The sequence below is a fragment of the Vidua macroura genome, chromosome 3 (assembly GCF_024509145.1).
Source record: "Vidua macroura isolate BioBank_ID:100142 chromosome 3, ASM2450914v1, whole genome shotgun sequence".
NCBI lineage: Eukaryota > Metazoa > Chordata > Aves > Passeriformes > Viduidae > Vidua > Vidua macroura.
Genome location: NC_071573.1, coordinates 15,414,434 through 15,434,087, shown reverse-complemented (window position 1 = coordinate 15,434,087; position 19,654 = coordinate 15,414,434). Strand labels below are relative to the sequence as shown.

The 19,654-nt window shown below is 44.4% G+C and overlaps 1 protein-coding gene across 3 annotated transcripts in view; it reads right to left on the bottom strand.

Annotated features, from left to right (window-relative positions):
* The window catches only part of LOC128804696 (protein ELYS-like), a 40,962-nt gene extending 30,521 nt beyond the window's left edge, over positions 1–10,441 (bottom strand). Inside the window, exons 1-4 of one of the 3 annotated variants that reach the window (XM_053972729.1) lie at positions 10,403–10,441; positions 5,298–5,424; positions 3,883–4,136; positions 107–287 (exon numbers count right to left, since the gene is read on the bottom strand). In XM_053972729.1, the coding sequence (XP_053828704.1) occupies positions 107–287; positions 3,883–4,136; positions 5,298–5,418 (556 nt within the window). In that variant the 5' untranslated portion in view covers positions 5,419–5,424; positions 10,403–10,441. Of the gene's footprint in view, positions 1–106; positions 288–3,882; positions 4,137–5,297; positions 5,425–10,077; positions 10,269–10,402 lie in introns of those variants that run through there. The other 2 variants (XM_053972728.1, XM_053972730.1) reach the window with 2 other exon arrangements.
* Between the last annotated feature and the right edge of the window lie 9,213 nt (positions 10,442–19,654).

Sequence of the window (19,654 nt, the reverse complement as noted above, 5' to 3'; positions counted from 1 at the left end):
AGGAGTCAGTCAGCACGTGCTGGGCTCTGCATTGCCATACAAGCTGGGTTTTGAAAAGAAACACGTTTTCTTACTTCTAAATTCAAGTTTAAAAACTGCAGCTTACCCGATGCTTCTACTTCATTCTGACTGCAAGATAAATCATCCAAACAAAGGTCAACCAGAAGGACGTGGCCAACATCTGTGGCCACCGCTGCCACTCCAAAGAGCCATCGCAGACTCTGATGCAGGTGCCGCGTGCTCACGCTGGCTCCGCCGTCGTTGCTGATGGGTTCGATGGCAGTCACCTGCAGGGAACTGCAGGTTAAGATCAAAGCTCTTTGACAGGCTCAAGAGCAATCCTCAGGAGGAAAGCCAGCATTAGCACATCAGAAACAGGAAACGAAATACAGGTTCATAAGACTTAAATCATTGTTCCCTATTGTATCAAGCCGAAAGGAAATTAATAGAAAGAAAGCTCTCTCCACTTAAATGGCATATTCTGTCCTTACAGCTTACCAGTTTCAATTTCCTACTTAGAAAAATTGCATCTAAGAAGAGACATGAAATCAACTACATCCTAGAAGCTTTACCATGTGTAAAGGACTTAAGTAAGAAAAACAAAGCTAGATCTAGTTCTCCCACTACTCAAAGCCCACCAGCTCTGTGATATAGTCCAGGCCTTCTTTAATCAGCATTTTTTAAGACAAATCAGGGCTGCAAGGTAAACAAGGCAGTGGCTATGGGGTACACAGGACACACCATTTCCATGGGAATGAAACAATCCTACAAAGGGTTGGAGGGGGATCCTGGCTTACTAAAATCTATGCTGGCCTTCACTTTGACTGATAATATCCAACAAAAATTTTAAATGCACACCAGCACTCTTACAGATGGTAAGGAAAACTGTAAAAGGCAGCCTAAACCAACAGCAAGAGACCAAACAAGAACTTGCTCAGCCTGAGGCAGGAGCTCTCTCTGCTCCCTGATAGGCCAAGCACTCCCCATGACCTCAGCACGAGGTGAACAGACCCTTCAGCACCCACACCACACCCAGCACAATACTGACTGCTCTAGCAGAGACACAAACACACCAGGGCTCCTGCACTAGAAGAGGGGCTATCTTCCAGCCTCTTACAAATGCAGCACCATGAAAGCACACATCAGCTGTACATCAACAGCAAAGGTTTGTCTGAAATAAAGAACTGACCATCACAAGTTAGTCTTTTTATGTAGCTTTTTTACCCCCAGAAGTGCGGGAAAATATCCAAACTTATGGGCCCCCTGAGGTTTTCTTCTGTGCCATATCAAGCACTTGCTTGTGACTGCGCTGCCTGGCCACCTGCTATACCATCCACCTTTCACCTTGAACACAAGAAATCCAAGCTTACAAGTATCTTTAGTTATTTAGCAAACTTGGTTTGGTTTCAGATTTCTTATGATTCAAATTAAATTTTTAATCCTCTCTACTGCTCCAAAGACTAACAAAAGTATTTTCATTACTCGGATTCTTGCGTTCCTCGTGAGTGACGAGGAAATACAGAACACATCTTGCTGTGCAATTAGGCAAGGTTGAAGTGTTGCTTTTGAGTTCTTTTCAAGTTATTTTCTTCACTGTACAACTGGCTCCAAATGAATCTTTACTAGTTTTGGATAGGCTTCCAAAAATGTTCCCTGGTTACTTCAATTTTCCATGTAGAAGCTCCTGAAATTACATGTTTTTCCACTATGCTATGCACTGCTTTTTCCTATTCTCCTAGTGCTTTGCCAACTCATTCTGGGAAAGAACAAAGAAAACTTTTCTCAGATCATTGAATCTGAATGCTGCCCTTCTGCCTCATACAAACCAGGAAAATTTGGGAAAGTACCATGCAACAGTTCTGAAATATGCAACTGTTATAAACAGTTAGATGTACTTCATGTTTTTAATTCAGAATCCAATTCAAATCATGCTCATCAACATTTTCAGTCATCTTCTGCTGCATTTCACACACGTATCAAGAGGGCATCAAGAGACACTCACAGACACATGAAAAGATATTATGCCAAAATTCTTTCTAAGCTCCTGAGTTTGGGTTTCTGAACTGATTTCTTTATTCTCTGAATGACTTAGCATCCACTCTTACACTAAAAAGCATTCACACGGTCACAATAAACACCCTGTATTAATACACTAACAACTTGACATCTTGAAGCAGAGTTGCTCCAAGTTAAACTGTACAACTTAGCTATCCACAGAATTTATACCTGTTGAGAAAATAGTCCCAAAAACACAGTGCTCATTAAAGGTTTAAAAGAGTAACGTCAGAACTGCAGAAAGTGGCGTTAAGAAAAGATCCACATTTTACTTTTAAAAATAATCAATCTGAAAATCAGAGAAACATTCATCCAAATCAATCCCACCAAACTATACATTACATAATATGCAAATATGAGTTTCTTAAAGAAGTCAAAACATACGGACAGCAACCAAGTGCAAGTTTTATCTACTTGTTTTTGCTTACCCTTACTCCCACTCACAGCCTGAAAGTTAAGACTTCAATTAGCAATACCTGTGTCCTGACTATGCTGACTTAACTAACGCAATACCAAAGACACAGGAACCAAAACGCAAGCAACGGACCAAACATACTTGTAATCATGAGCTTTCAGGGCATAAGAGCAAAACTTTCAGAGCAGCTTTGGCTTTATTTCAAAATTCCTACCCTTCAACCCAACAACCAACTCTTTCCTGCAGGGCTTCATCTTTGCTCCTGAATCAGTTTTTGTGGTATAGAACAACTCTCTAATACAACTGATTGTTGGAACTAGCTTCTATTTCAAAACACTTCCACAGCTACACATTTGACATGGAACATAATCCTTACTTCTCAACCTGTGCTTTTCCTAGCTTAATTAGATAGAAGAAATAAAACCTAACACACCAACATCACTTACCAAAACATAATTTACTTATTTTATGTTCACACTAGCATACAGCCTGCCTTTCCATCTACAACTCGAGCAGATAGCAAAACAACTCACTGGAACACTGATACAACTTGTATCTTCAGAAGTTAACACAAATGCTTACTCCTACTAACAAGACTTCAACCTGTACTCTAGCAAGTCAAACCAAACGATGTTAGGGAAAACTGAATAGTAAATAAGTATTTATTTGTTGCAGATTCTAAGATGATAAAAACACAGTGAATCTTGATGTTGTGATAACTTGATCTGATTCTTATTTCCACTGCATTAATGAGACACAGAGACACATCATCATTTGAATTCAAGGGTTACAGAAGGCCAAAAAAATTATTGACACTACACCACTGTATCCCATCTACACAAACACTATATCCAACAGGCAGAGATTCAAGGACTGCAGACTGAAAGTAAATCTGCCAACTATCTGACAGAGAACTCACTAAAATATTTTTTCCAATCCTAAGTTAACAGAAAAATCTGTTCTGTTCCCACGTCACCTGCTCCCTAGTCTGAGATTGATGGGAACGTGTCAAAGTCATTAACAGCAAAATGATGGGAGTCTGAGATACTTTAAGGACAGTATTCCTGACAAAAATGAGCCATTTAGGAAAGGTATATTACAATCAATTAAAGTGGGGTTTCCTTTTTTGCTCTGAAAAAAAATAAAGGTTTTCAATGCCTTTTTTTTAAAAGCGGAGAATTTCATCACTATGTGCTCTACATTTTTTTTTCTATCAGTAACTCGAAAGATAACGCAATTGCTAAGTCCAAGATTTTACAAGGCTCTTCTGACTGGATAATCTGAACTGACAATATGTTAATACAATATAAAAAGGATAAGTCATACAAAAAGATGCACAAGAGCTTCTCCTGAAACAAGATTATGCAGCACCAATCAACACAAAATCTTCATTTCCCCAAAAAGATACATACCCTTCCGGGAAGAACAACTGCTTTAACCACTCTTGAGATCCCAAGGTCATACAGACAGAGAACACTTCCCTCTGCTTCCTCCAACCCAACCAGGAGTCCAGTCCTCTTCTGCCAAGAAAACTCCTTCACCACGCGAACGGTGGGAGGCTGCTCGTTCACTCCGCTGAAGCGATACGCAGAGAGCCGCTCTCCGGTCACTGAGTTCACCACCTCCAGCTGGGGGCCACACGCCAGCCACGCCAGGCCACTCCTGCCTGCAGGGCAAAAGAAACACCACTCAACAAATGCCCAGCAGAAGAACTGAAACAACAGCAATGGCACTGCCAAAGGGCCTTTCCCTCAAATGCACTTAAGGGAAGAAGGCCAACCTGCCTACACCTGGACAATTATTTTAAATCACCCACTGCAATCCTCAACCAGCACTTCTTAAAATTAATAACTTTTGCATTTGTACTTGTCATTCCTGCACTCAAGAACCTCGACTGTTTGGGATAAAGATTACAATAGACTGAGCTCTAGTCTGCACATCATACTTGACCTGGCTTTGCTAAAAAACACCTAAATATGTACAGGAATACAAGTCTCAAAGCATACTTCAAATACAGCCCATCTAAAACAATTCATTTCCAGTTAAGAATTTTGCTTGACACATCACTACTCTGGGCAGGGATCTGGACAGGAAATTATCTTAAAATGGGCACTGCTTGCTTAATTCCAACTTTTACATGTGCTGATCCCAGAAAGATTTTAACAAGTGTTGTTTCACTCAAGAGTTTAACACTTGCTCCTTTTCTGAAGAACTTCAAGCTCAAAGGAAGGATGAGCTCCATTACTGCAAGTACTGCCAGGTAAATAAGATTCTACCTGGTCTTAACAGAAACCCAGACATCCAGACAGGCTTCCAGCTCTACCTTCAGATCACCTAGAAAGTCAACTGCTTAATCTGCTTAGCTGTCGTCAGCAACTCTCACGGGGTCCTCATCTGCATCCTATTAAATACCTTGGAAATACACAGGCAGCACTTAACAGAGCTGTCCCTCTTTCCACTTTTTATTTAGACTAGTGAAGAAAAAGGAGCATATTGTGTCTCTGTAACTATTTCTGCATGAGATGCTATGATGGACGTAGAGCTTGAGCTGGTAAAAAGAATACATCCCAAAACAACACTGTTCCTTCCTTGAAAATTGCCTTCTATTTCATTCAAAACTGAGGAGGGCATGGCCAGCTATATTATTTAAATAGCACATGATTCTAGCAGGCTGTTCTACTTTCAATGCTTCTAATTGTTAAAATATCCTGTTAGCACTATCAGAACCTGATGCATTTCACTTCACAGAACCAACCTGATGCCATGAGCCTGTGCTTCAGGCAATAACAACTTCATACCAAATCCAAATTTAAAGGAAAATGCTCACCTCCAGAAAACTTCCCACACAGTGCAGAGTCTAGGGTGATCTCATCTTCCCCAAGTGCCTCAACAGTCACCTCTGGAAACTGCAGCAGACTGCTCGTTACCTGAGCCGTTAGGTCTCGCATTCTTCACTGGAAGTAAAGAAAACAAGGCAAAGAGATTCACGTCAGCCATAAATATCTTTGAGACTGACCCAAGCTTCATCAGTATGCAGTGACAAATCTCCCATAAATCATTTGTAGCTCTTTTTTGCTCAAAAGAAATGGCACTTAGGACAGTTTTTCATCTCACATCAGAGCAAAAGGAGAATCTTGAGCTTTTCCAATGCCTACAAGATCACCAACAAAAAGTGACACAGAGGGATGAACAAGATAAATAAGAGGGAAGAGAACAACACACCAAGTTCAAGCTTACTCATACAGGTTATCAAGATTTGATTTCAGAAAAATCATATTTTAAAAAGCTTCTCAGTAAGAGGTATAACTCTCTGCCCTTTCCCTTGATTTAATACATTATTATTTGTTGTCAGTTGTCTTCTAGTAGATGTCACAGATCAGCCATGTCTTTACTTTTTGCATGCTTATTTTTGACATTCAGGAATACAAAGTTCTTGACCAAATTCATCCTCAAATTCTTCCAGAAAACATAGTGCTAATACTTTCAAGAAATACTGACTTTCATAGCTCATTAATTAGAAGTGTTTTTCCATACACTTAAGAGGTGAATATAACACAACACTTCAAAATATTGTTCTTTTTCTCTGCTGAAATCCTTGTAGTTCTTATTCCAGACCCTTCCTTTCTACTGCCTTTCGTTATCACATCTCTGCAGTATTAGAGAAAAAATTTCTAGGCCTCTCAGACAGTTTTATACTCATACAGGTGCTCCACAAGAGTACACATTTCAGTATGTCAAGACAGATTTTTTTTTTTTTTGGAGAAACTGAAGAGCTGAACTAATTTACAGGATTAAGCAGGTGGCTAAATATGAGATAATCCATATGCATGGAAATACAAATTACTTTAAGTATCTCTGTTTTGCAAGTCATCTGGCTTATAGAAAAGGCCTCTGACAGACAAGACAAATTCAACTGTCTTGTTCAAATAGTACTGCTTTCTTCATGACATCTCAAGATATTATACACGTCACTAGTACTGGGTTGTGCTCTCATATCTGCTGCCAGCAGGACAACAACGAGTGCGTGAAGTACAAGAAGGGTAAGTCAGAGTCCTGCACTAAGCAGAAGTCAACATTTTGACAGAAATGTTGCTGATGGCAAAGCCAGTACTGCAGCCAGCCAGCCTGACCGCTCTGCCAGCATTCACTACTAGCACAGATCAGGTTCCAAGTGGGACAACTCACTTGCAGTAGTTTTGCTGAGTTTCTCTTTTGGTACTTGCCATCAGTTTCAAGTGACAACTTCTGCACTACATCCAGGGGTCCAGAGAGTAAAAGGTCTCACAATTTGACCAGCATTCTTGCTTAGTTTAATTGCAATTTAGTGGATATATTTTAGGATTAACCCATAATATCAAATACTACTAATTCAGACACATCTGGTTGATGAATAGCAGATTTGAAACGTTTCAGCGTGTGCTTGTGTTCCTGTCACTGGGCACCACTGGAATGCTCCTGGCTCCATCTGCTTTACATCCTCCCTTCAGGTATTTATGTGCATTGATGAGAAGTCTCGAGCCTTCTCTTCTCCAGGCTGAACAGTCCCAGTCTCCCAGCTTTTTCTCAGCAAAGAGCTGATCCAATCTCCACTATCTTTGTGGCCCTTCGCTGCACTCTCTCCAGTACCTTTATCTCTTATCTTGAGAGGTAAGCCTAAACCTGACACAGCATTCCAGCTGAGGCCTCCCCAGTACAGTACTAGAGGAAGGATCACCTCCCTTCACCTGCGGGCAAAGGTTCTTCCTCACGCAGCCCAGGCAGGATACCATCAGCCTTCTTTGCTGCACACAGTGCAGGGCACAGTGATGGCTCATGGCCAACTGGGTGTCCCAGGGCCTTTTCTGGCAAGCTGCTTTCCAGCTGGGCAGGCCCCCGCACACACTGGTGCCTGAGGTGGTTCCTCCCCAGTGCAAGACTTGGTGCTTTCCCTTGTTAAACTACATAAGGTTCCTGTCAGCCCATTTCTCCAGCCTGACAAAGTACCGACTCTGACAACATATATTAAGGAATTTTAGAAAAGGGCACAAAATTCCAGAATTATTGCAGTGAATAAAATTGTTTTCTTTTTTTTGTAAATAAGAATGGAGATGTCTGTGTGGTAAGTATATGATTATTAATACCATATACCACAATAATAGCAAATAGTTCTAAGTAAAGAGTGAACAAATATCTTTCAGTAGGGCAGGTAAGAGCATGCAAGGAAACTTCTCAGCTCTGTGCTCTTCGTGAGTCACCCTGAGCGATCCTGCTTGAGACACTGCCTACCTGCTCTGCCAAGAGCACAGAACCTTGTGTGGCTAAATTGGAAATCAAATTGAAATATCCTCTACTGGGGAGATTTGAGCTTAAAAAACAAACTCCTCACCATCCCAAAAAGAATTCTTCCCGGATGGAAAGCTCATATGATAACACAGTGTACTCCTGCCTACAATATTAAAAAAATCTGTCCACGAACACCAGTAAGAACCATCAAGTAAGTAGAACTCCAAGACCCTAAACCCTTTTTGTAGAAAATGAAAATACTAGAGCATCAGGCATGCTCAGTTTTGCTCCAGTAAGACAATAACCATTTTAAACACCTCTTTTTGTTTTTAGAAATCAGGCATGGAACAATGTTGATAAACTTTATAACAAATTATGAACCATATATACTGACCTCTCTATAAGGATGCCTTCCTTGCATCATTTTGCTAAGTTAAACCAAGAATCGCTAAGAAATCAAAACAGAGGGGAAATACTTAGATCTAGATTAAAGGCACAAAGCCTCTCAACTTTACAAGATATATCCAACAGTAACTGCATTCGGCTCTCTTCGAAACAATAACTACAATCACATTCTTATTTCTGTTAGAAAACAGATTAGGGTAAAATGTCACATGCTTACTCCATTTTCAGGAATAAACCAGAATTCATCCTTCCAGCTGTATCCTACAGCAATGCAGTCTGCGTGCAAGTTGCCAAAATGAGCATTCTTTTTCACCCTAGGAACTTATAACTTCCAAAGACCATGAACTATTTCCAAAGACAGAAATGTCATTAATTTTTGGATTAAAAAGCTTGGGAGGGGGGAGAGGGAAGGAGGGAAAAGAAAGAAAGAGAAATTGTGTGTTCAAGCAGAATTACATACAGCCAAGCCAGAGTTCTGAGATGTCAGTTTTGACTGATGCTATTGTTATTACACTATTACACAAAAATCAGTTTAAAACGCCAGCAACATTATGGGCTCACTGAAGAAAAAGCTAAAAATATGGTCAGTCACAGCTAAAGACAAGATTTCACAGGACATGTTGACTTCACTGACATCAAAAGAGAGATCTTGCTGCCATTTCTCATCTCATATTTGCTCCTTTGTTCTACTACTGTATTTTGGAAGACATTTCCAGCATACCACACTGGTATGCCATCCCACTGCTGGCCCTTCCCAGCACAAATTCCAGAATCACATCGAAGAGAAAGACTTGCCAGAATCACACATGACCACCTCTTCTAAACACCCTGCTCAAGCTATCACCTAGAGCAGGCTGCCCAAGGCTGGATGCAGGTGGATTTGGAACATTTAATTCTCCAACACGTTTTTACAACCAGCAACATGACAAGACCAACTACAGAAACACCTGCAACCCATGCAACAGAGTGACTCTTTCTTGCCAATTTAAGGATTCTATTCTCTCCACCACACCAGCAAACCAGCATCACACCAGGAAAAGCCTGTCACCACTGCTTCTCCAAAACTATGTCCAACACCTTATTAGGCAGAAGACACATAATTAATAGACGCTTGATCACTCTTGAAAAAGCCAATCCCAGGCAAATCGATGCAGGAAGGAGAGCTGAGGCAGCACGTGGATGAGGAGCTGGTCTGCCCAAGATACAGAGCTGTGTGCCCAAGCGCATGGGACAGCTGCCAGCCAAGGCTGACACAAGCAGCCAGACTGACGGGCCCTGCAAAGGCACCTGCACGGCCATGCTCAGCCTGTACCCCAAACGGGGTGCAGCCATCCCGACACAAACAAGTCCCTCAATTTCCTCCAATTTCCCCAGACACGATCAGGAAGCAATCATAAGACCTGAAAGACTGACACCAAGCATTCTATTGGCAGAAGCTCCAGACATGGACTCACAGTTTACTAAGGAAATGAGCACTTCTGTTTAAGCCAGCAGCAACTCTGCTTCGCGATGTTTTGCTTCGTGCAAAGACCCAGAGACCCCCACAAATCGCACTGGGTTCTTCTAAAGCTGTGGCCTCCCCATTGCACCCATCCCGCGTCCCGCAATCGCCGCTCTACGAACAGAGCGCATTTCCCGCCTCCTCATGGAATACAACCCCGAAGGCCGGCGGGGGAGGGGGAAATTAGAAAAAAGTAAAGAAAAACCCTCCGAATACACGACCGAAGGGGCGAGAACAGAGGGCGTGCGCGGGTGGCCGGGCAGTAGGGAAAGCTTCTGGCAGCAGCCGCCGCATCTCCCACGCCCCCCAGGCTGACGGAGCCTCCCGGCTGCGGAGCCTCCCATGTGCGCTGCCCAGGCCGCGCCGCCCGGGCCTCTCCCGCCGCCGGGGGCCGGGGCACGTGTGGCAAACGCGGCGCCGCAGCCCGGGGGTCACTTACATAAGGGACGGGCGGCCGGGCCCGCCCGAGGCCCCCGCGGGCCCGCGCTGCGCCAGCGGCGGTGCCGGCCTATGAGGCTCGGGAGAGGCCGGTACCCGCTGGTACGGGGGGGAAGGAAGAAAGGGAAGAGCGAAGGCAGACGGGCGGGCGGGGGTCGTCGTTGCCGCCACCTCCGCCGCCTCCTCCTGTCCGCGCCGCTGCGCCCAGCCCAGCCGAGCCCGCACTCCCGGTACGTGCGGGTGCCGCTGCCGGTGGCATCTCCCTCCCGCAGCGGCGACAACGGCCCGGCCCGGCCCGGCCCGGCCCCGCGCGCCCGCGCACCCACCTCGCTCGCTCACCCGCCGCGCGGGGGGCGGGACGGGATGGGGGGGCGGATGGAGTTCTCGCGAGATCCGCAGCCGAGCCTCCGCGGGAACTTTCAAATGCGCGGGACACGGCCCCGGGCGCTGGCGGCGGAGGACTCCGGACTACGGATCCCGGCGTGCCGCGCGGCGGCTGCTTCCGCTCCCGCCCCGGTGGCCGCTGTCTGTCGCGGGGCACGCCGGGAGCTGTAGTTCCTGGGCCGGCAGGACCGGCGCCCTACCGAGCCCGTTCGTGGCCTCCACCCCGCACCTCGTGGGGACGGATCTGCTCTCCTGCCCCGCCGAGGGGCAGCCGCCGGCAGGGAGAAAGCTGGCCCTGCCTACCTGTGTCCGTCTCATCGCAGGAGCCGCTCACCTACTTCTCCCTCTTCCCCCCTCCCCCGGTCTATCTGGATTTCGTTGAATCACGGAATGGTTTGGGTTGGAAGGGACTCTAAAGATCATCGAGTTACAGCCCCCCTGCCACGGGCAGGAACACCTCCCACTGGACCAGGTTGCTCAAAGCCCTGTTCAGCCTGGCCTTGAACGCTTCCAGGAATGGAGCATCCGCAGCTTCTCTGGGCAGCCTGTTTCAGGGCCTCGTCACCCTCACAGTAAAAGACTTCCTCCTACTATCGAATCTAAACCTACACTCTTAGTCTGGATCCATTTCCCCCTTCTCCTGTCACAACATGCTCTTGTAAAAAGTCCCTGTCCATCTTTCTTGTAGGTGCCCTTCAGGTACTGGAAGGCCAGTCATTAGATCACCCATTTAAAAGGATTTAAAGGGGTAGGCTATTTAGCTGCAGTTTTCCTCTTAATTTTAATAAGAAATTGTATGTAAAACCCCAATAAATTAATATAAAATTAATGTTACACTGTTAGTCACCAAAAGGAGAAAAAGTAAGTACGAAGTCAAAAGTGCAAGTCTAATGCTACTCCTTTCAGTGTATATATTTTAATGTGGTCAAAATGTTCTTTGATTTTCAAAAAACATTTTCAGGTATTGATAAACAAGTAGTCTAGAGGAAGGCATCCCTGCCCATGGCAGAGGGGGTTGGAACAAGATGATCTTTAAAGTCCCTTCCAACCCAAGCCATTCTATGATTCTATGCAATTTGCAATGCTTCTAAGCAGTGGAAGCATCATCAAAGGGGTGGCAAAGGCATTTATTTTCTCCCAGCATACATTATTCCTAAATTACAGCTATGCCTCTTAATGTTGAGTGGCCATTCTTTATATTATTATATCCTTTTTGTGACTTGGTGGCTGCTGTTGCCACTTTAGATCTATTCATTTGTATCATACAAGAGCACAGGTCACAGAGAAGGAACCCACCATGCCAAGCGAGAGGATTGCACAGACCAGCCCGGCCCCTGACCTTAGGGGAGGCTGTGCACAAGTCCTGGGGTGTCGGTGAGACAGGATTTTCCTGCAAGGATGGAAGCTTGGCCCTGGCCACCAGCTGATGGGTGATGGCAGAGCTGACTTTTACACGTGAGAGGCTCTGTGTGAGAGAGACAGATCTGGGGTGGGCTACAGAAGGGCTCGAAAGCAAGGACAAGCAGCTCTCATCTGATGTGACAGAGAGTGGGAAGCTAAGGGAGAAATGCAGAGATAGGCATGGCAGCACCCGAGGACCAGCTAGACCTCTATCCTTTGCAAAGACGTGTAGAGTGATTGTGTGCATGACAGGGCTGCATTTATTGAGGGAAGGACAAGAGCTTTGGCAGTAAGCACAATTCAAAGTGGCAATTCAGCGTGGATGAGAGCCTTAGCTCCATTGCATGGAGACAGAAGGGCTTCATGTCAGGAATTATTTGTGGAACAATGCCTTCAAGGTTTGGGTATGATCTGAATAAGGACACAAGGAGAAGTCTGGACCAAAGCTGTCCCCCCGTCATAGGCATACGTGAACATTGGCCTAAACAGCAGCTGAGGGGCTGTGGGATGAAGTGGGCTGGTTTAGCCAAGCTTGAGCTTCAACTGATAGCAAAGCTTATCTGAACAGGCATCATGGGCAAGGATGGGTTTGGAAAAAAGGGTCTATGACTCATCTTGCTCAGTCTTACGTGTCTACGTTACAGTCATCAATGCATTCAGCTGGACTCCCATTTTGAGTGAGGAAAGGAAACAGCTTTTTCCTGAGTGCCTGTCCTGGCTGGCTCTAGATACCTCCTACAGGATTAGCTGTAATGGGAGCCTAGGTGGCATTGTAGGTAGAGACATCTATGCTGTACCCTTTTAGTTTGGTTGGGTTGATCTCTCTTTTAGAGATTCATCTGAATAGAGCACTGGATTTTTAAGCTGCTTGGCAGGTGATTTTATGTTTGTGGTAGGGATTACATGGAGATGAGGCACAGAAGAGAAAGAGGACAAGTGCACAGTTTTATACCACCCATTCTATAGAGTCTGGAGAGCGAGATAAAGAGGAGTCTCCAAAAGGCATGATGGTCACGCAAGGGAAGGGAAAGGGGAGGGTAGAGCTTTGAATGACAGAGAGAATAACCTCTCAGGGAGAGCTAACTTATGGCAAGTGCCTGACAGATGGTGGGAGATGTAGGGGAGAGCTGGAGCTGCCTAAGAGGAGGCCATTTTGAGGCTTCCACAAAAACTATGCTGACTGAATGTGGGGGCAGGTGCCCTATGGGGGAGGAAGAGTTTCATGAGGAGGAGTGCAGCCTTTCACTGAGTTTACAAAGCAAAGAGAATAGAGGCACATGTTTGTACTGGGTTTGTGTAGCCAGATTTTGGAAGTGGAGGAGCCTCAAGGGTGGCTTCTGTGAGAAGCTGCCAGAAGCTTCCCCCGTGTCTGGCAGAGCCAATGTCAGGAAGCTCCAAGACAGACCTGCTGGCTGCTAAGGCCAGGCTCATAGCAATGGTGGTAGCTCCTATGGGGTAACAGATTTAAGAAAGTAAGAAAAGGCGCAATTCCAGCCAGAGAGAGGAGTGAGAATGTGTGATGGGAGCAGCTCTGCAGACACCAAGGTCAGTGCAGAAGGAGGGGGAGGAGATGCTTCTGTCACTGGAGCAGAGATTCCCCTGCAGCCCGTGGTAAAGTCCATGGTGAGGCAGCTGTCCCCCTGCACTCCCCTCTGGTCCATGCCAGAGCAGGTGGATGCCTAAAAGCAGGCTGTGACCCTGTGGGAAACCCACACTGGAGTGTGGAGGCTCCTGGCAGGACCTGTGGACGCCATGGAGAGAAGAGCCCACCCTGGAGCAGGTTTGCTGGCAGGACTTGTGATCCCGCAGGGAAGCCATGCTGGAGCAGCCTGTTCCTGAAGGACTGCACCCCTTGGAAAGGGACCCACACTGGAGCAGTTCATGAAGCCCTGCAGCCCATGGGAACGATTCTCATTGGAGAAGCTTGTGGAAGACTGTCTCCTCTGGGAGGAAATCCACACTGGGGCGAGGGAACATTGAAGTGTCCTTCCCTTGAGGAGGAAGGAGCAGCAGAGACAATGTGTGCTTAATGGGGCTGCAACCCCCATTCCCAATCCCTCTGTGCTGCAGAAAGGGGAGAAAGTAGAGAAAATCAGGAGTGAAGTTGAACCCAGGAATATGGGAGGGGTGGAGGCAAGGTTTTTTTTACTATTTAGCTTTTATTTCTCATTGTCTCACTCTGCTATAATTTTTAAGAAATTAAATTCCTTTTCACTGAATCGAGTCTGTTTTGCCCATGACAGTGACTGGTGAATGATCTCTCCCTGTCTTTATCTTGACCCACGAGCTTTCATTGTATTTTCTCTCCCCTGTCCATCTGAGGAGGGGAATGATGGAGCAGTTGGTGGCTTGTAAACAATGAAAGTATTAATAGTTGCATTTATTGACATGAGAAAGAGCCAGAGAAGAGTGAGCAATTAACAAGGTAAAATGAGCATGGGGCAATTAACGAGATGAGAGAAAGTGGAACCAACAGCAAGAAAAGGAGCAGGATGGAAAAACCAAAGAAGAGAGCTCTGTGCCTGTGGCAAAAGCAAAGACTGGGAGAGAGATAAGTGAAAGTGGGTTTGAGATGCAAAGATTGCAAAGTCAAAATACAGGAAGAAAGCAGTGAGATGTTCTGCAAATAGAGAGGGAAGCAGGAAGGAAGATGCAGTGAAGAGGGAAGATGCTGCAGCTGAAAATGTATGCAAAGTGTATGCAAATGGAAAATGTTCAGCTCAGCTGGAAAAATTAGGCTGCTTGGTGTACAAGATGTCATCAGGTTTCATGCAGTTAAGATTGTTGAAAACCTGGCGGACAGGCTGTATTAGAAAGCTTATGCTCTTACTCAGCTAAGTTAATGATTGCCAAGTCTAATTGTTAAGGCTGGGTTGGGAACCAGTGGAGTCACAGCTGCAGCAGCACAGCAGCTCTGAAGTGGAGCTCCCCAGACTCAGGCACCAATTTGGCTGCTGTACAGCTGTGGGTGTCTGGACACCAGGTCCTGATGCACCGCTGGGGTACCTGGCCCTGGCAATACCCCTCCCCAGAGGATTGGGAAGCCTGGAACACAGCACTGGGTGCAAGGAAAGGCTCCAGCACTGCTGCCTTCCCCACTGAGTCAGACCATCTGCCCTGGGAAAGCTGGGAGGAGACCCCAAAAGCAGTTTTTGAATTACAGGGAGCTGGAAATGGGGTTTGCCCAGTGATGTCCTGGGCAGCACACCCTTTCTCCCAGGTCGATAAGTCGATATCTGATTATGGGTGAGACCCATAAGCACTCTGCTGCTTTGTGCTGCCCCAGCACTGTGGTGTGGCTGTTGCTTTGGTGTATCCAGTTGGCATCCACTTTTGCATTTGTCTTGCATTGAGTATTTGTGATTCTGCCTCAAAAAGTTAAAATGGAAGGTATTGCATGCTTGATAATATTTTTTTCAAATCATTGTGAAGAGTGTGCAGTAGCACCCTCTGCAAGCACTTCTTTGGTCCTTGTGGTCTGGCATTTTCAGTAAGCTATACCAAAAGTAAGCAAATACTGAGATGAAGAAAGCCCTGTGTTAAAATGAAGATCATACTGTTGGCATATATCAGGGGTGTAAAGGTGAAACAAAGAAGATGCTGCAGTGGTGCAATGATTATTTTCAAGCACAGGATTCTTTATAGAGACAGGATGCTCAGCAGTGTGGTTATACTTATCCAAATTACATGGGTACAAGTTTAAAAACAAGGAATTAAATACTGCCTTTCCTCAATTACAGAGAAGGAATCTATTTTGACAGTGTATGTGGTGTCTTTAAAGCCAAATATTAAAAAGACTCAGACACAAAAGACAAGTGTTTGGGCTTTTTAAGAGGTTTCACTGTGAATTGTTTCAGCTGATAGAATTGTTTCAGCTGAGATTTTTGTAAGGTTTAAGAGTCTTAATTTAATTTTCTGGACTCAGAATGCCTGGTTATGATATACTAGCAATTAGTGCTATACATCTCTTACTCTTAAGTAATATTACAGTATTCTCATCCTTTAATTCTACTATATATTTCATTAGGAATAAATATTTACTATTTTTTCCTTTAAAATTGTATTAAATCAATTGTAAGTCTTCAGTAATATTACACAGTAAAAGAATTAATTAGAGCTTTTAAGTATCAAAATCAAAGTAATTAGAAACTTAATGAACCGAACATAATATAACAGGATCTCTTCTATTCTCCACTAGAGCAGCAATAATTTAATATGAAGAGACACACTCCAGAATTTTCCAGAGAAATAAAAAAATAAGTTGTAGTGGGGTTGAAACTGCAGTTGCAGAAGTGTCATGCAGTCACAAAAATAAGAAGGGAGAAAAGTGTCTGCATTTCAGTTTAAACAGAAAAAGAGGGACCTTAGGAGACCTTGAAAACTGCATTCTTGAGCAGCATACTCTGAGTGTTAATACTCAGAGCAGTGAGTATTATCACATTTCCATTTCTCCTGTAGAAAATGTTACAGCTTGGTTGTCAGACCTATTCCCAGCTGCATTTTATGCATTACAGCATTACATATTACTAAGTTTGGGAATTCTTTTTTCTTACGTTTTATTGTTGTTGTTGGGTTTCTTTCCATTGTACTCTGAAGCCTAGATGTCTTCCTCTTGCAGACTGAAAACATAGCTTTTCTTCCCTTAAATCAGATTGGGACAGGAAAGTTTTCTTGTTCTGGTCCTCTGCCATCCTGCCGCTGTGTGTAGCAACTGGGGAAGTTCTGTGGCTAGTGGGTTTGGTGTGACCTGTGCTTGCTCGAACACTTAGTCTGCATACGTGTGTTCCTAAATGAGCCGCAGAGAGAAGACAAACACTGCAAGCTCTACCTTCAGGCAGGTGGGAACCTCTGAGTAATATAAGTAGCTTGGCTAATGCCATTCAGGCTTTTCATTTCATAATTTATGGACATCATGTCGTTCATTAAAATCTGCACAAAGCACTCAAAAGTGAGGAAATAAGGGATTTCAAATATTTTACATATGGGTATGTCTTATGCCCACATAAGCTCTTCCCCCCCCCTCCCCCCAAATTCAATGCATTTCTTCACAATACAATAACCTTCATGTTAACCCAAAATTCATATGGTTCTGTCAATAACAAGGCTGAGAAGGTATGCAGATATATCTTGAAGGGAGATTATTTCTTCTAGAAACAAACTGCCCATTATGGTAGGATTATCTCATCGGACTTCAGCTGTATGAAAGACGAGTATCAACTTTAAGTGTGCCCATAGACTGTTTTCCTTCAACTGTGCTGACTGATCTCTAAGTCAGATTTCCCTTGCTGACAGCCCTGCAGTACCCTGTACCTTACCCTGTCCCATCTACAGCATCACTTCCAATAAATTAAAGAAGCTATCTTGGGTCCCTTTTCTCCTTTTTTTTTGGAGGAAACAGTAGCACTTCAGCAGACCTTGTTTGTCCTTTGTGGGAGAGACACCTGGATAGGTCAGACCCTCTGGGGTGCCTGGTTCTCCCTCTAAGATTAGGGGGAACCTAGACAAGTGGCAAGGAAAGGTTGTTTCACTTTTAGGTAGCTACCTAGGGCTGCCAGGAATCACTGTTCACCAACAGTTGGGAAGTGGCTGTGGTTACACACCTTCTTTAGTGCACAGCCAATTAAATCCCCGTAAAGCAAGCTTCTCCCAAATGTTGTGCTTGTTAGACTGCTCTAAAACCTTCCAATTATCCATGCTGATCATGAAATGAAAGGCAAAATAACTCCCCAGACACAGGAGTCTCTATTCTGCAGTTCTTTGTAGGGAAGTCCATGGCTTGCATTTGCTTATCCCTCCTTTTATGCTTATTTTTAGGTTTGTGCAGGTAAAGGTGGATGTTTGCTTCAATTTATCTAAACTAACCAACATATCAAAGCAAACCAAGGGTAAGGAGAGCTGATGTGGACATGCCTTGCACCAGTCAATTCAGAGCAGGAAGTTTCTTTCTTCTCAGTTGTTTTGTTAGCTGACCACACAAGAAATTCCCAAGTTCACCAGCAGTATTTCACTTGCCTAGCCTTTTTGATAACTGATATTCCTCCTCGTGCATCATGAGGGTCACACATGAGTACCCACCAGCCAACAGAGAAGGACCTTCATGTTCTAGAGGACCTGGGCTGCATTGCATGTCTTGAGAAACATGGAGTTTATGCCCGATGGCATAAACAAACCACTTATTTACGTGGGAAAGGAGCAGAATTTCCTGCATAGCACATGTGCAATCTGGCTAAATTAATTGCACTATTTGAACACAATGGCTTTTATGCCTATGGTTTTGTTGATAAATCCCAATGATCAGTAATCCAAAATCAAGCTTTTTGCACAAAATAAAGAAGATAATTTGTTCATTGCTTTTCTGGTCTGTCTTTCAGCTCTGACAAATCCCCATTACCCATAATCCTAAAGAATAAGATCTTAAAATCTAACTTGGAAATACAGTTTCCCTGTGATTTCTGGTGCAGGGGGAGTTTGAACTCAGTTGATGCAGTGCAATAGCATCAGTGCACTGAACTGAAGAAATGGGTCGCTGTGCTGAGGTGCTGCAAACTAGCCTGCAGATGCTTTCTGAGATCTAAAATAAAAACACTCCAATTCCACTTGCACCAAAACCTCTGTGCTGACTTCAGTTCATTATCACTGTGCAAATTCTGCGTGTGTAAGGTGTTTTATATCATGTTCAAATTTGGACTTCCCTAATTCAACACAATCTGAGCTGAGGACCACAATGACATTATTGGTATTAGACATTTTCTTTGGTGATTAACCTCTACATGTGTGACCTCAGGGCAAAGGACCAATTAGGTGTTAAGTAGAAAACTTGGAGGCAATCAAGTCCAAACTTAGGTAGCAAAACCCAAAATACTGGAAAATGCAATCTGGAAAAATTCAGACTGCCTTCTTTTCATAAGGAATGTGGTCGTATATGTTGAAAAGACCATCAAGGACATATTTTTGCAAAGCACACAGTACCCAGCAGTTCCTTTATAAGCAGAGAAAGCAAATTATAGAAATTGCCCATGGCCTTGTGCAGGGGAGCTCGGGATATCTGTGTTTCCTCAAACCATCTGCAATAGACTGGCTCTTGAAAATATTTGAGAGAAAAAGTCATTTCCCAGTGCAGGTAAGATTCAATGTCAATGTGCCCAGCTGTGCAAGATGCACTGCTGAGTGTGGGTGACTAATACATTCGCCAGCACAGCAACTTCAGTGTGTAATTTATTGTTGTGTAGGCTGTCTGGGTAGCTCAGCCCTGCACCGTTTTGTTTTGCCAGAGGCTGATCACTTCCTGAGAAGTGCTAAGACATCTCATTTGTCAGTGCGTGCTTGATGCCTTACAGAAAATGATCAGAGCCTTGTTGGGTTTGTGACCCACCAGTACTGAAAAATTAAGGTGATCCATCCTCTGCAAACAGAAACAGCTAACACAAAGCCAGTGCCCTTGAAAGAGCCACTGTGACCTCTGGTTTGAGCAATTTAGAGGAAACATCACTCAGTCTGCTGAATCTGCTCATTAACTGCTGGAACAAAGAATTACTGTGAATAAATAGTCCTTTTAGCTTCCCATTCTCCATCACTTGAAAGCTAAAAAATGTTTTTTCTGGAAGTGGCATAATGGAATCTAACTGAGTGGCACCAGCTTGAGGTTCTCTCTGGCAGCCTCAGGCATGGGGCAATGCCCAGCCAGGCTTCAAGTGAGCCTCTGATGGGTAGACCCCATGATTTTCCCTCCTGCCTAACAGCCCCTGCCTGAAGTGCCTGAGATGGTTTGTGTTGGGCTCATGTCCCTGGCACGG